Source organism: Phyllobates terribilis, unplaced genomic scaffold, assembly GCF_046119375.1.
Source record: "Phyllobates terribilis strain yellow unplaced genomic scaffold, ASM4611937v1 Scaffold_2__4_contigs__length_985480577, whole genome shotgun sequence".
Lineage (NCBI taxonomy): Eukaryota > Metazoa > Chordata > Amphibia > Anura > Dendrobatidae > Phyllobates > Phyllobates terribilis.
In genome coordinates, this window is record NW_027362762.1 from 618,495,612 (window position 1) to 618,511,699 (window position 16,088).

The 16,088-nt window shown below is 45.8% G+C and overlaps 1 protein-coding gene across 1 annotated transcript in view; it reads right to left on the bottom strand.

Moving 5' to 3' along the window:
* Window positions 1-10,632: 10,632 nt before the first annotated feature.
* Window positions 10,633-16,088, bottom strand: part of PRELP (proline and arginine rich end leucine rich repeat protein) — a 205,296-nt gene continuing 199,840 nt past the window's right edge. Inside the window, exon 3 of the mRNA XM_073666570.1 lies at window positions 10,633-12,045. Within this exon, the coding sequence (XP_073522671.1) occupies window positions 11,870-12,045 (176 nt within the window). The 3' untranslated portion in view covers window positions 10,633-11,869. The remainder of the gene's footprint in view (window positions 12,046-16,088) is intronic.

Sequence of the window (16,088 nt, forward strand, 5' to 3'; positions counted from 1 at the left end):
GATTGATCATTTAATGATGAAAAATTAGAAAATTTACAAAAAACAATTAAAAATAGCATGACAGTATAACAGACGGGTGTCAAAATTAGCATACTGCAACCCTCAAATTCATCAACATAAAGGGCAAAGTGTTGTGCAAATAGGTTAGGTCCTGCAGATCAAAGGTTGTGATCCAATGCCTATGGTCAGAGTAAAGGTGTACCATATAAGATCAAAGCAGACCATTGACAAGGCAAGAAAAGCTGGGTTGTGTCCTTACCACAAGGGGTGACTGGTAGCGGTTGACAGTGGTGGTAATGGCAGTCCCAATGCGTGTTTCGCAAGGTATGTGACTGCTTTCTCAAGGAGTATTGTAGATATGGTGCTGGAGAGGACCTTTTGTAAGAAAGAAATCGTCTAGCGTCATTGCTGAGGGAGGGCTTATGTCATGGAGCACTCCTTGGCGCATCCGCGATGTACCGATCGTGTCACCCCTGTAATGCAGTGCCTTGCTGCATTGCTAAAATGTCCAGGGGGTGTGTTCTGGCTGACCATGTACCTACCTCCCCTCAGGTGACTGATCACATGACTGTGACATCATCACAGGTCCTGTGTGCACAGAAGGATATATAAATCCGGGTGGTTTTGAAACAGTTGGAGAGGCCTGGTGAGGCAAGAGGCTAGATCCCTGTGTTTGGGATGCCAGTAGCCCTGGAAGGCATGTGGCTTGGAGACCACGGCTGGGGAGCCTTAAAGCCACAGCTGTGGCAGAACAGAGCTGAGAGAAGCAGCTAAGACTCGGCAAAGGTAAAAATTGTTCTTTATATGGACATTGATGCTGTACCTTGCTGAAGTCTGTATCTGAAGCCAAGCGGGCACAGCTGCCATTGAAAGGCTCTAGGATATTACGTGTGTAACATTCCTGCGAGCCACTGAGATGGACTACGCTATAAGCAGTTTATGACGTGTAATAAACTGCTGGACTTCAGTTTACTGGAAAACGTGGCTTGTGTGCTTTAATTGACCCGATGAAGTGAGTGCCCCCCAACATGATCAATACCGCTACCTTACACCCCACAAACCCAGGCCGTCAGGATAACCACGCGTGCAGCAGAGCGCGGTTACGTGCTACTACACGTGACCAGTTTCTTCGGTTACCAAAAGGTCCTCTCCAGGACCTGTGTGGCAATAGAACGCAATGCTTTGGACACAGCGAATTATTGCTGCGTCCAAAGTGCTGCTGGTTCCTGATCGTGGGGACGTAGCCTTAGGGCCTGTGCACACGTTGCAGATTGTCGCTAATTTTTCTGCACACGTTTTTCACAAAACTTGAAGGGTTTGCTGGTGCCAGCAAAGTGAATGATAACCCTGAGGTCTCATGCACACATTGCAGCATGTCAATTTTTCAGTGTTTTTTTCTGCAGATTTCACCCATACTAATGAGTGGGAAAAAATCTGTAATAAAAACGCATATAAAAAACGCATAAAAATGTGCCTACTATACGCAGCATGTTTACTGCCGAGAGATACAGAAATGGTGTTTAAGTTTCTGCACCAAATGCTTAATGTGTGCACATGCCGTTATACTTTGTGTACAGACATCAGGTATATGTATATACATACAGCAATGTGTATACTTGTATGACATTTGATGCCTATAGAACCGAGTATCATGTGCAAGTAATATCCTGTATGTGTTATACTTTGTGTATAGACATCAGATGTTATATACAGGTTAGTATGTGACAGTGTAATATCTGATGTCTGTATTCATAGTATAATTTATACCATCACATACTATCCTGTATATAACATCTGATGTCTGTAGTCATTGTATATCACACACCAGTCATGTATCCTGTATACTGTATGTAATATATTATGTGCACAGACATCTGATATTATATACAGGATAATATGTGACTGGTGTGATATCTGATGTCTGTACTCATACAACCCCTGGCAAACATTATGGAATCACCGGGCTCAGAGGATGTTCATTCAGTTGTTTAATGTTGTTGAAAAAAAACAGATCACAGACATGGCACAAAACTAAAGTCATTTCAAATGGCAACTTTAGGGCTTTAAGAAACACTAAAAGAAATCAAGATTAAAAATGTGGTACTCAGTAAGGGTAATTTTTTTTCAGACCAAGCAGAGGGAAAAAATTATGGAATCACTCAATTCTGAGGAAAAAATTATGGAATCATGAAAAACAAACACACAAAAGAACACTCCTATACATCACTAGTATTTTGTTGCACCACCTCTGGCTTTAATAACTGCTTGCAGTCTCTGAGGCATGGACTTAATGAGTGACAAACAGTACTCTTCATCAATCTGGCTCCAACTTTCTCTGATTGCTGTTGCCAGATCAGCCTTGCAGGTTGGAGCCTTGTCATGGACCATTTTCTTCAACTTCCACCAAAAATTTTCAATTGGATTGAGATCCGGACTATTTGCAGGTCATGACATTGACCATATGTGTTTTCTTTCAAGGAATGTTTTCACAGTTTTTGCTCTATGGCAGGATGCATTATCATCTTGAAAAATGATGACATCATCCCCAAACATCCTTTCAACTGATGGGATAAGAAAACTGTCCAAAATATCAATGTAAACTTGGGCATTTATTGAAGATGTAATGACAACCATCTCCCCAGTGCCTTTACCTGACATGCAGCCCCATATCATCAATGACTGTGGAAATTTGCATGTTCTCTTCATACAGTAATCTTTATAAATCTCATTGGAAAGGCACCAAATAAAAGTTCCAGCATCATCACCTTGCCCAATGCAGATTCGCGATTCATCACTGAATATGACTTTCATCCAGTCACCCACAGTCCACGATTGCTTTTCCTTAGCCCATTGTAACCTTGTTTTTTTCTGTTTAGATGTTAATGATGGCTTATGTTTATCTTTTCTGTATGTAAATCCCATTTCCTTTAGGCGGTTTCTTACAGTTCAGTCACAGACATTGACTCCAGTTTCCTCCCTTTTGTTCCTCATTTGTTTTGTTGTGCATTTCCTGTTTTGGAGACATATTGCTTTAAGTTTCTGGTCTTGATGCTTTGATGTCTTCCTTGGTCTACGAGTATGTTTGCCTTTAACAACCTTCCCATGTTGTTTGTATTTGGTCCAGATTTTAGATACAGCTGACTGTGAACAACCAACATCTTTTGCAACATTGCGTGATGATTTACCTTCTTTTAAGAGTTTGATAATCCTCTCCTTTGTTTCAATTGACATCTCTCATGTTGGAGCCATGATTCATGTCACTCCACTTGGTGCAACAGCTCTCCAAGGTGTGATCACTCCATTTTAGATGCAGACTAACGAGCAGATCTAATTTGATGTATGTGTCCGAGCCCAGTGATTCCATAATTTTTGCCAGGGGTTGTAGTATAGTATACATCCTGTAATCCTGTATACTGTATGTGCTATACTTTGTGCACAAACATGGTATATACAGCATGTGACTCATATATCATATACTTTTAAATGTTTCATGTTGTGCAGTGCAATTGTGACTTGCTTGAGTGAGTAGGTTTGCAAAAAAAACAGACAAAAAAAGCGTCATTCCTAGGTAACTCTGTGTTACCCCTATGCTTATATGTGACCACCATTACTGCTGGTATACGTTTTTCTCAGGAGTGTAGCACAGCACAGCGCACCTTGCTTTACTACACCTCTAAAGACGTATCCTCTGCCTAAATCTAGTGATACATAAGCCTAGGTAACACTGACTACTACACTGTATGGCTATGCAGAGCGCTGCCTCTCAATCCCTTTTCTGTGTTTTTTTTAACGAGTACTCGTTTGGCTGATGCTTAGCTTGTAACAAGGACAACCATAAGGTATGTGCACACATTGCTTGTGTTGCATTTTCCCACGTTTTTACTGCAGAAAACCGCAGCTTTTTACAGTATCAGCAAAGTGAATGAGATTTGTGAAATCTCCCACACATGCTGCTTATTTTTTAATTGCATTTCGTCCATTCCAATGAGTGGAGAAAAAACGCATAATAAACTACATCAAAAACGTGTGTATTTTATGCAATGTTTTTCCTGCCAATGGACATGTTTTTGGAGCAGAAATGTTGGCAGCAAATATGTAACGTGTGCATATACCTTTAGGTTATGTGCACACGTTCAGGATTCGCAGCAGAAAATTCTGTTGCAAATCCTGATGTGTTGGCAGGGAAAACGCTGCATAAAATACTCTTGTTTTTGCCTTATTTTTGACATGCTTTTTTGTTGCGTATTTTTCTCCACTCATTAGTATAGGTGAAAAAAGCTGCAAGAATTAACATTATGTAGATTTGAATTTGCTGCAAATCTGCTAGGAAAAATTAAGCAACGTGTGCAATCACTTTGAATACTGCCTATTTTCAGTGACAAATTTGTGCTGAAAAAATGCATCAAACATGCAACATGTGCACATGACCTTAAACAAGATTTGTACATTTCTAAATGTATGCAGGTCTACTACAAAGAAAGGATATAACTAGAGATGAGCGGATCGATATGTGGGACTTCGGTCCAGCATTCAGTTCAGTACATGGAAGCTAGACCGGAGGCCTGCGAATCTCTTATCTGACGTCACTGGTCTCTGCTCTTTTAATCTTTACTTACAATGTGTACTGACTGTGCGCTCTGTTGCCGGCTCATCACTTCTGACCAAAGCCGGTGAGCGAGCGCATTGTCACTGTGCACTGAGAAGAACACTGCACAGTGACAGGAATCTACTGATCATCTGTCAAAATTGACAACTAATACATGCTTATTAGAGTAGGGAGTACCCAGTTCCTGAAACAGTAATTGATGATGCTTCATTTCAGGGAGGGGGCAAAGGCTGTGGCAGTGACTGCAGACTCTACCCATAGGTGACGATTCGTTTGAGTATCCCAACATGCACTGGGATTTTCAAATGACGGGTCATCAAAGAGGAAGTAATAGAAAAAAAATAAAGCAGTTAGAGTAGTGAGGGAAGGATAGGGAATTTTAAATTAAATATTAGAAAAAAGATTATATTATCACATTAAACAGCTAGAGATTTAGAGGTAAAATAAAATTTTGTTTCGGACCACCTCTTTAAGGAATCAGAGTCAATATGTATAGGTTGCTAATCATGGGCCACTATTTTGTGCTTGTCCCCCAAGCCAAAATTTACCAGCCAGCCTCTGCCTACCCAGTGTAAGAAAACTTGGTTTGAGTTGAAGATCATGGGTCCTCAAGCAAGACAATGACCCAAAGCACACATCCAAAAGTAAATGATTAAAAAAGGAAAAATGGACTGTTTTAAAATGGCCGGCATTGAGTCCTGACCTCAATTCCACTGAAAATCTTTGGGGTGAGCTGAAATCTGCCATTGGGAAGAAGAACCCTGCAAACATTCAAGAGCTTGAACAAACTGCAAAGGAAGAGTGGGAGAAAATTCCAGCTGAGAACTGCAAGAAGCTTATAGATGGCTACAAGAAATATTTGGAGGCTGTCAGCAATGCCAAAGGGTGTACAACCAGGTATTAATTAGGGGTGCCTTTATTGCTGCACATGCTGTTTATTTTGTTTTTTTCTTCAAAATTGCAACATGGAAGTTGAAAAACAATGTTTTATTGATGTATTACTTTGGACCATTAATTAAAAAATCCTGAGAATATAACTTTGGTACATTTCCATTTATTTCTAAAGATATTGTACAGTTTATGAAAAAAATGAAGGGGTGCCAATAATGGTCAGCAGCATTGTATATGACTCGCCCCCTGGGCCGTGGGGCACGCGGAACCGGGCAATAGTGAGACGCTGGGAGTAGTAGTGGCGGCCCGGTCCCGTGGCTCAGGGTGGTCAGACCAATGGTAGTCTGCTACGTGCTATTGATAATGTCCGACTACGCCACCCGTGGATTGCGGTTATTAGGAACCGCCGCTGCAAGGCAGTCCGCTGGGGCCGATGATGAATGCAGCTGGGATGGTGTGACTCCCCACGGGAAGAGTGCGGCCCCAGGGCAGTGTAGTGGATGGTGGGAGTGATGGTGGTGAGAGTACCCGTGCTGATAGTGCTGGAGGAGCGAAAGAGCACACAGACAACGTACTGCAGTCCAATGTCGTTTACTCACAGTTCAGGTACTCCAGGTCACTTCTGTACAGGTAGTGACCGCCCGAGCCGTGCTGCGTCCACCAGGTGCGGGGCTCGGTCAACTCCCAGGCAGTTCAGGAGCATGGCACAGGACCCCCTTTAATCCTTTCTCTGGCCTGCCTCACCAGTGACCCACTTTTGTCCAGCTGCCGCGGACTTGTGCGGTTAAACGTGGGCCCCGTCCTCCGCTGTCCTATATGGTGCCTTCCTAGCAGGTTTGATGAGGTGTCGCACCAATAAATGATCACGACGACCGGTCTTTGGCTGAGGGTAGTTTCTCCTCCACCACCTTGGGATCCGGTATCCTTAATCTGCCTGACCCTTCACCCTGGTTTCTCGTGGGTTCTTAGGGTCCCTTCCACCTTCTTGTTCCTGAGCCCTTCTGTTTCTCTGTCTCTCCTTCTCCTTCTTTCCTGTTCTGTCTTCTCCTCCTTCCCTTGGCCTCTTCTCCAGGCCCACTTCTCCTTCTCCTCTCAGGCTCCGGCCTCTTCTCTAGGCCTGCCTCTGGAGCAGCACTCAGCCTGAGCTGCTGCTCCCTGTCAGCTCTCCTCTCCTCACAGACTGAACTGAACCTAGATCTAAGATGGTGCCCACCTTTTATACCTCCCTCTGACCATGAGCCCAGGTGACCAGCAACCAATGGGCTCCTTCCTATGCTCAGGAACCAACCCCTATCTGCCCCTACAGCACTAGGTGTTCCACCCCCCTCCCCACTCCAGGCAGGGACATAGTCGGTCGTGCCTGCACTTCTGTCTAGTGGGAGCACCGTTGAGCTGTCCCTCGGAAATGGGGTGTGTGTGCTGTATGCAGCTAACTGAGCCCTGGTCCATACTCCATCCTTACCTGGGAGTGGAATATCACACCTCTGGTCTGAGGTGCAATACCCCTGTAGCGGCCGAACCCTCGGGGCGCTACATTCCCCCCTGGTAAAGCACAGCACGTCCTCGGGCTGGAAAAGAGCAAAAACATTTGAACACAGGACATGCAAACTTTTTAAAACTTTTCACATCAGAAAACAGGCAATACGGTTCAATTCCCTTTATGGGACACACTTTTCCTTTCTTGTCACTATTATAAAACACTTTGCAAATGCCTCTGGAACTCTTTTGTCATATAAAACACCTTGTAAAACATTTGCATTATCACCTAGCAGCATATTAAACTTTCTCATGTAAAACATTTTTAAGTAAAGCACATTCTTGGATTCTTGGATCATGGCCGCGGTGCAACTTGCGACCAGGTAAAGGTGCAACAGTCCAGTAAATCTTGAGGTAGACGTTGCGGTTTTTGTATAAAACCAGTAGGGGGCGCTTTAGGAAGCGCAACTATATACAAGGGATTTGACCGCTCTCAGTCCTCGGCCAGTTTTGGGAAGGGAATGGCTGCTCACAGTCCTCAGCCTGGTAGGGGATGAGGGGCACACAGGTAACAGTTCAATATTTGTCCCAACGGGGACCACACTTTCAAGACGGGAACAGTCCCAAAAACAGTTCTGATACCCTGACGGGTAACTATGTACGCAGGTACTTTGCTACTTACTAGTAGCGGTGTCCTCCATATGCTCCTTCTTCCTCCTCATATGGTTCTTCAGACCCGTCCGGGTCCTCTTGGCTCTCCTCATAGCCGCGGTATTGTAGCTCCTCCTCGGTGAGCCGATGGACATGTAGGGCGTATGGTCCTTTTGCACCTACGTGGCGGGTAAAGGCGACCACATCACCAGGGTATAGGTCACGGCCACGATGTCCCTCAGGTAGATGACTCTCCACGTCCCTGCGGGTCACAAAGACGTCGCCTGCGGTTTCTGGGCCCCTGATGAAGCCCCAGCCGTTCTCCATGTGGAACTTGACTATGGTCCCGGTGATTCGGGGACCACGGGCTGCTTGGGGGTCTTGGCGGGCCTTGCGCTTTTGTTCAGCACTCTGGGCTTGGAGCCGTTCCTCCCTGACGCGCCTCTCTCGTCGCTCCCGCTCAAAGGTCGCCAGTTGCTGGTGACAGGCCTCCAGATGACGGACCGCGTCTGCCCGGGTCTCTTGAGAGAACCCCATCAAGTTCTCGCTGGTGGGGTCCCACGCAAATTGGACGTCCTCCAGTGGGGGTAGGGTGACCTCGACGGGTTCAGGAGCCGGTATCAGAGGCTCGCGCGGGGGCTGGGCCTTCCATGGCTGATTGCCGGTCACTTCAGCCGGCCACTCCAGCGGCAGTCCATCCGGACCGGTGTGATGTGCCAATAGGTCCACGCCCAGCGATGGTATAGTGGGGGGACCTAATCTGGGAGCAGCGCCCGGGGGCACTCGGCCTTGCGACCAGGCCGGGGGTCTTGTGGCTGCGCTAGGTGGCAGTCCCATCCGGGACAGGGGCGCAGGCTTGGCGATGGCGCTCGGGTCATCCAGGCCTTGCGACCGGGCCGATGATGCTTCCTGCTTTACAGCGCCCGGGGTCAAGGGGCGTGGCGCTGGGCGGGGCGTGACCGCGGCGCTCGCCGCTTGAGGCCTAGCCGGGAGTAGTGGCGGCGCGGCAACAGGTGCGGTGAGTGGGGCTTCTGGTGCTGCGACGGGAGGCTGGGGCAGGCTTGCGGGTGCTGGGCTTGGAGTGGTGACGTCCCCTTCACTTGGCTCAGTCCTCGTGGCTCCCTCCGCGGCGTCGCCTCCGGTCCTCTCTCCTCTTGCGCCGTCCTGAGAGGCAGGCAAACCCCGGGGTGCGGCTGAGGCCTGTCGCTGGTGGGTCTCGGCCTGCCGGGCCAGATCCTCTCTCCACTCGGTGAGTGCAGTCCGCTGCGCCCGGACCATCCTCCGCTCCAGGTCCTCCAGTGCAGCTTGCGCACGCTCCGGATCTCTGGGGAGCTGCGCTAGGACTTCTGCTAGGCTGCAGAGCGGTTTGGCCTGCAGCAGGCTTCGGGCCAGGAGGCTGGTGCTGCTCAGGGCGTCCATTCCCGGGTGCGGTCTGTCTGGACTGATCCAGACCACCCCCTGCCCCGCAGTTTTCTTTCCTATCCGCCCCCATGGGGGGTGGTCCTGGGGCATTCTGCTGACAATCACTCTCAGGGGCAGCCCTCCCACATTGACGGACATTTCCACAGCAGTGCTCATGGTTGTTGGGGGCGGGCTTCCTCTTTGGCGCCATTCTGGGACCCGGCCCACGATGGGAGGCGGCCTCCTGTGGTCTTTTGGCGCGCACATTATGGCGCTCGTTCTTCTAGGTCGGGCGCCATCTTTAGTACAACGAAACAGTCTCTTTTCAGGCGCGCAGTACCCGTGGTTAGCGGGCACGAAATCCTGCCGACTACGCCAAAGCTGACTCGCCCCCTGGGCCGTGGGGCACGCGGAACCGGGCAATAGTGAGACGCTGGGAGTAGTAGTGGCGGCCCGGTCCCGCGGCTCAGGGTGGTCAGACCAATGGTAGTCTGCTACGTGCTATTGATAATGTCCGACTACGCCACCCGTGGATTGCGGTTATTAGGAACCGCCGCTGCAAGGCAGTCCGCTGGGGCCGATGATGAATGCAGCTGGGATGGTGTGACTCCCCACGGGAAGAGTGCAGCCCCAGGGCAGTGTAGTGGATGGTGGGAGTGATGGTGGTGAGAGTCCCCGTGCTGATAGTGCTGGAGGAGCGAAAGAGCACACAGACAACGTACTGCAGTCCAATGTCGTTTACTCACAGTTCAGGTACTCCAGGTCACTTCTGTACAGGTAGTGACCGCCCGAGCCGTGCTGCATCCACCAGGTGCGGGGCTCTGGAGCAGCACTCAGCCTGAGCTGTTGCTCCCTGTCAGCTCTCCTCTCCTCACAGACTGAACTGAACCTAGATCTAAGATGGTGCCCACCTTTTATACCTCCCTCTGACCATGAGCCCAGGTGACCAGCAACCAATGGGCTCCTTCCTATGCTCAGGAACCAACCCCTATCTGCCCCTACAGCACTGGGTGTTCCACCCCCCTCCCCACTCCAGGCAGGGACATAGTCGGTCGTGCCTGCACTTCTGTCTAGTGGGAGCACCGTTGAGCTGTCCCTCGGAAATGGGGTGTGTGTGATGCATGCAGCTAACTGAGCCCTGGTCCATTCTCCATCCTTACCCGGGAGTGGAATATCACACCTCTGGTCTGAGGTGCAATACCCCTGTAGCGGCCGAACCCTCGGGGCGCTACATATACATGGCAGACTATCAATGTCTACTGTAAGTGCAGTGTTATTAAGGAAAAGCTAAATGAAGAAAATGTAACACAAATCCTAGCAATTCCTTTATTCATATCCTCGACTTTAATTTTTTCATATTACACTCACAACTGAGAAACAGACTTTTCTATGTATCAGCCATTTCTTCACCTCCTTTTATATAAAAAAAAGAATTTGGCCATGAAGCAAATGGCTGTAGCAGCCGACCTCCCAAATGCATATTTTGTGCAGTTAAAGCAGCAATTGTATTGCATATAGCATATAGATGGAACGCTATGCTTTGACTGTAGAACATTATATCATCATGGATGACAAGTCACAATTTTAGAAGCAAAACAATGAAGCAGTTTTGAGAGCTGGAAGTCAGCAGAGGGGTGTAAGAGTAACATTTATTTAAAGATTAGTATATTACAAAGTTCATTTTTTTACATGGGGAGCGTCCCTTTTAATTGATAACATTTGCAATTTTAGACTGTGATGAGAGCAGATGCTGCTGTAGCTCATGGGAAAAAAAAAATATATATTTTTTTCTTTCTAAAGGCTGGGTTCAATTCAGTGATCGGAATTCCATCTTTCAGTTCTGTATTATGAACAGAAAAGGGGAATTCATTCCAGGGATGGCTCTGACATACTCCACTACCAGAAGTGGACATACCATTCATGCAGCCACACAGGGACCTAAGAGGTAAGGGGTCCACTACCACCTCCAAATCAGGTGGAATTTTGCATTCTGATGGGCTATTGGAATGCAAAAGGCCCATATATTGTTCTTGCACATGGGGCCCCCTTCTGTCTGTATCGCTCTTGTCCACTAAATTATCTATACAGATGAGATATTGGCCTTCTTTTAAAGGATGTTACCCTTTGAACAGCACTTCTATACTTCTCTGATCCCTATACATTGATCCTTTTTTATTGACCCAAAACATTGCTAAATACAATGCAGCCATGAGCGGTGTTAAAATTTGGATCGGAACTTTTTTTAAAAAGTGACTAAAATCCCCATTCTTCAGTGATGTTCAATCTATTTATTGCCTGGTGAAATCTGGAAGAGGTTAGCCCCCTCTAAAACCACACTGGGTTCTCAAGTATCATAGGACAGACAGCTTGGTGGACGCTATAGACCTACAGATCAGTCAGACTTCCGGCATGGTCTCCAGAGTCTAACTAGAAAACTAGCTGTTCTATCTATTATGGTATAAATAAGAGTATTTGTGATGGAACTTTGAGGGTCCAGCACAGATGTGAACCCAGCCTTGCCCTTCAGTAATACTGCACTATCGTATCCTTCCAGCTTCCCACTATAAATGAACATTGCTGCTTCATCAGCCTCAGGCCACAATACTATGTGTGGTGGATTGTATTTTGATGTTGATTATATTACAAAGTATTCAATAATGTAACACTTGTGAGACTGTTCTTCATGGTAGTGATAACTGAGCATGAGAAAATAATACTGATGTACTAAATGGACATTGTATATCAACCCTTGTAACAATACTATGATGCATAAGTGTGTTAGTACATGAAGTTGGCCTACTGCAGTTAATTAGTAGTGGACATTCATGTTTTGGGGTGTGCCTCTTAGATGACCACAGACTGTAAAAGCCGGAAACACATGATCACATCCAGTGGTATCGGGGGCTTCAGCTGGTTTCCATCCAGTCTCAGGTATCGCAGATGTGGGATGAAGGAATAATCTGGTGATAGGAATTCAAATGGAGCAAAAGGTAGTGGGCAAAGCTCAGTGCCATTGATTTCTAAAAAGAGACAGAGAAAAGTATATGTTTATATATCCATCACTATTATAATAAACTCATGCAATCCAGAAGCTCTGAATATGCTTGCCTCTAGAAACCTGCTGTTTCTTTTCACAATACCATTATTATCTTTGTAAATGATTATATTAATCTAAGCAAGATACTGGACAGTTTTGAAGAACAGCACATGTCCATTACTAAAAAAAATAGATTTCTGTTGATATAAGCACATCAATTCTGAACCTTTTGGCAAAGGAAGAACAAAAATCATTAAAATATCAGATGTTCACGCTGAAAGAAAAAGAAATATCACTGCAACAATATTAGTTGTTATATCCCGTAATATAAGATAGGGAAACAAATGGACATTTTCAATAGCAATGTGAGCACAATGTAAGGAGAGCAGCCATAATTCTGAGGAAGAGTCTAACTTACATATGTAAAATTATCTTAAATTTTGTATAATATGGGGTTTCCAGTATAGAACAATATTCTTACATATCAAATTCACATAAACATTGAATGTCAATTAAACTACAATATATTTGGAGTGAGCTTGTATATTTTAAGTGCACATTCACATGCATTGGGAAAAAAATATGATGCAGATCTGCAGCAAAATCTGCATGTTTTACATGAGTTTTTTTGTGAATTTGGCCTCTGCATCGCAAAGTGTGAAACCCACAGTGAAAATGTGTAGAAGGCAGTACAGCAGTTTTGTTCAGTAAAAAACTTTCTTATACTACCAGTGTTACCTGCTGTATATTTTTTAGTAATGTCATATACTGACTGCATGAGAAGAGCTGTATTTTCCTGTAGTTTCCTAAAGTATTATTGCTATTAAACATGTATTTTTCAGAAATAAAAATTCTACCAGAAGTGAATGATAGTATTATAAGATTGTATTCCAATGCAGTGGTTTCAAATCCCACCAAGGTCAACACCTGCAAGGAGCTTGTATGTTCTCCCCATGTTCCTCTGGGTTCTCTGGTTTCCACACTCCAAAGACATACTGCTAGGGAATATTGATTGTGAGCTCCAATGGGGACAGTGATGATGATGGTGTATGTAAAACCACAAAAAGAAGAAGAAAAAACTTGGCACTACCTTATATCCCTCCAAATTCAGTATCCAATGATTATGCATTCTCTGCAGCCAGTTACTACTACTTCTTTAGGCCCCAAAGACAGGTCAGTGTCTCCAGTACATGTGGTGATAGTTTTCACACGTACTGGAGACACTTACACACATAGACCCATTCAAATCTATGGGTCTGCGCACATGTCAGTGTGTTTCCATTGACTGTGTGTCTGTGTGCAAAACACGTTTACGAATCCGTTTTTTGCTGGCAGCAGGTTCCGCAAATCGTCCCGCACACGCGCACACTAATGACACATGGATGACATCCATGTGTCATCAGTGTGACACCTACCTGTCACGCAAGGTGTGGAAAGATTAAGTGCAACATGAAAGAAAGAGGGGAAGGGAGCCCAGACCCTAGAGAAAGGGGCAGTGGAGACCTCCTAGGCTGATCTGATATCACCCTGTCTTCTCTATCGTCACTATATTGGTTCCTCACCAATCGCTCCACAGGAACTTAAACCCTGTATTTCCCTAGAGCTTGGCTCTGGATAGGGAAGGGGAGATGAGCACTAGTCAGTCCCCACTAACAACTAAAGACAACAAGGGAGACAAACACGAGGGAAAGTAACTTAGCTTGAGCCGATTTCAGAGAGATTACACCACACCTCCTCTTATCACCAGAGAGGAAGTAAGCAGACTGCAATAGCTCCAAGCCTTCACAATTGAACATGTGAATATCGCTGACACCTCCCTGTAGAAAACAGAAAGTATTTAAACACCCAGGCTTCGGTGTCAATTAGCAGGAGAGAGGTAGCTGCTGGGTCCTAGAGTGAGACAGATCTCAGAAGGTGTCTGTAATGCCAAACAAAGAGATCTTCTGCAACCAACTGCAGGGCGACTGTCTGTCACATCTGACACACTCGTGAAACTACCGGCACCTGGGAAAAAGCAGTACAGTTAGCACTGTTCTCAGGTGCTGAATCCAGCTGTCATCATGCTTGCCTGGTGTCTTTGTGACCAGGCGCCACTGATGAGAGTCAGAGTCAGAACCCGCTGTGTGTGTATATCATGTATTAAATAAATAAATAAAATAAAAAAACAGCGTGGGGTCCCCCTTCATAAAGGTCCCCAGCCTATTAATAACAGCTCATAACTGTTTGCTTAGCCTTTACTGGTTAGTAAAAGGGGGACCCCCCAAAAAATATGACATGAGGTCCCCTATTATTACTAACCAGAAAAGGCTAAACAGACAGCTGTGGGCTGATATTAATAGGCTGGGAAGGGGCCATGGATATTGGCCCCCTCCAAGACTAAAAACATCAGCTGTCCCAGAAATGGTGCATCCATTAGATGTGCCAAATCTGGCGCTTAGCCTCGGCTCTTCCCAGCTCAGTGTCTCCCGGCTGGCGTGGTGAGCAGTTGCATTACTGTTGTATGGGTTAAAGAGGGTTATTGTGAGGGATTGTTTTTTTCAATTAAAGGACTTTTCTCTGCTTCCGTCTTTATTACTTTTGACTATGGGCCTAGTAATGGGTGTGTGATAGACACCTTTCCATTACTAACCCCTGGGCTTGATGTCAGCGGACATAAAACAGTTGACATCAACCCCAAAAATATTATCACACTTGCCACCGCACCAGGGCAAGTGTGAAGAGCCAAAGATAAGCACCAGAATTGGAGCATCTAATTGATGCGCCATTTCTGGGTTGGTCGAGGGCTGCTGTTGTTAGTCAATATTGCTGATTAGTAATAATAGGGGGACCCCAAGCCATTTTTTTGGGGGGGAGGCCTTTTAATAACCAGTAAAGGCTAAGAAAAAATATATGTTCCCATTTAGGCCTTTCCCAGCTTCCCACTAAGGTCACATTCACACATTAGTGTTTGGTAAAAATGCAGAAGTGGTGACGTGTTTCTATTCCACTTTTCCTATGATTGTGCCACTCCTGATTTTGGCTTAAAAATACTGATGTAAAATACTGACCACATACTGAATGTGTGAACATGGCCTAAACCTCATATTGCAAGTATTGCTTCAAGTTGAAACCAATACGTCTACAGTCATGGGTCTGGCAATCATTAGATATTAGACTTAGATTTATGAACTATTCATATTATTCAGTTTTGTCAATAAAATAACTTTACATGAGAAACTGACATACTGTATATAGTGTGACAGAGTCACTGATGTTATACACGAGGGGAGGTATGTGTCACTCCGGTTGCTAGCCTGTGTGAATTGAAACCTACAAACTTTCTGCCAGCATGTTATTTGCTGGGGGTTAACTCACTTAAAGGGTGTGTTTTTTTTGTGAATGGCAAAGAGGGTGGGAAGCCATTCACACTACCTCCCCTCAGGGTGTGGCTGAGCGAGTTTAAATACTCAGTCCTGCTTTTTTTTCTGTGTTGGTGAGTCAAGTCTCCAGGCTGTGTAACTTCAGCTCAGAGAGGAGTTGAAGGTGCTGCAAAATGGTACAGGGCAAACCCGCACACATATGTACTGTGTTACCATTTGTCTTTTGTTTTACCTTTATGCCAACAAGGCTGAGTTTATTTTTGCTTAAGTCTGCAGTGCTTTATGCTGACATAATAAACCTGCAGACGAAACCATTCCTGTGTCTACTTCCGACTGCAGTTGAGTGAGTCGTCTTGCCACAGTTGGTATGAGAGTGCGAGCAAGATTCCAGGAACACGTGTACCTGCCATAGGGATCGGTGGATGTCCTGGGTAAAGGCCGCCAGCCATACAGAGGTGTCCAGCAGCATGGAGGAGCTCCTCAAGCACTTGTTTCAGAACCAACAACAGCAACATCAACAGCACTTGCAGAGCCAGTGGAGCCAACGAGGAGTGGAGCCTCGTACAACAGCAACACCGGGAGGTTCTACACCAGCAATGAAAGCAGCAGTTGCAGAGCTAGCAAGCACAGCAAGAGACCAATAAACTCCTCATGCAGCAGATCCAAC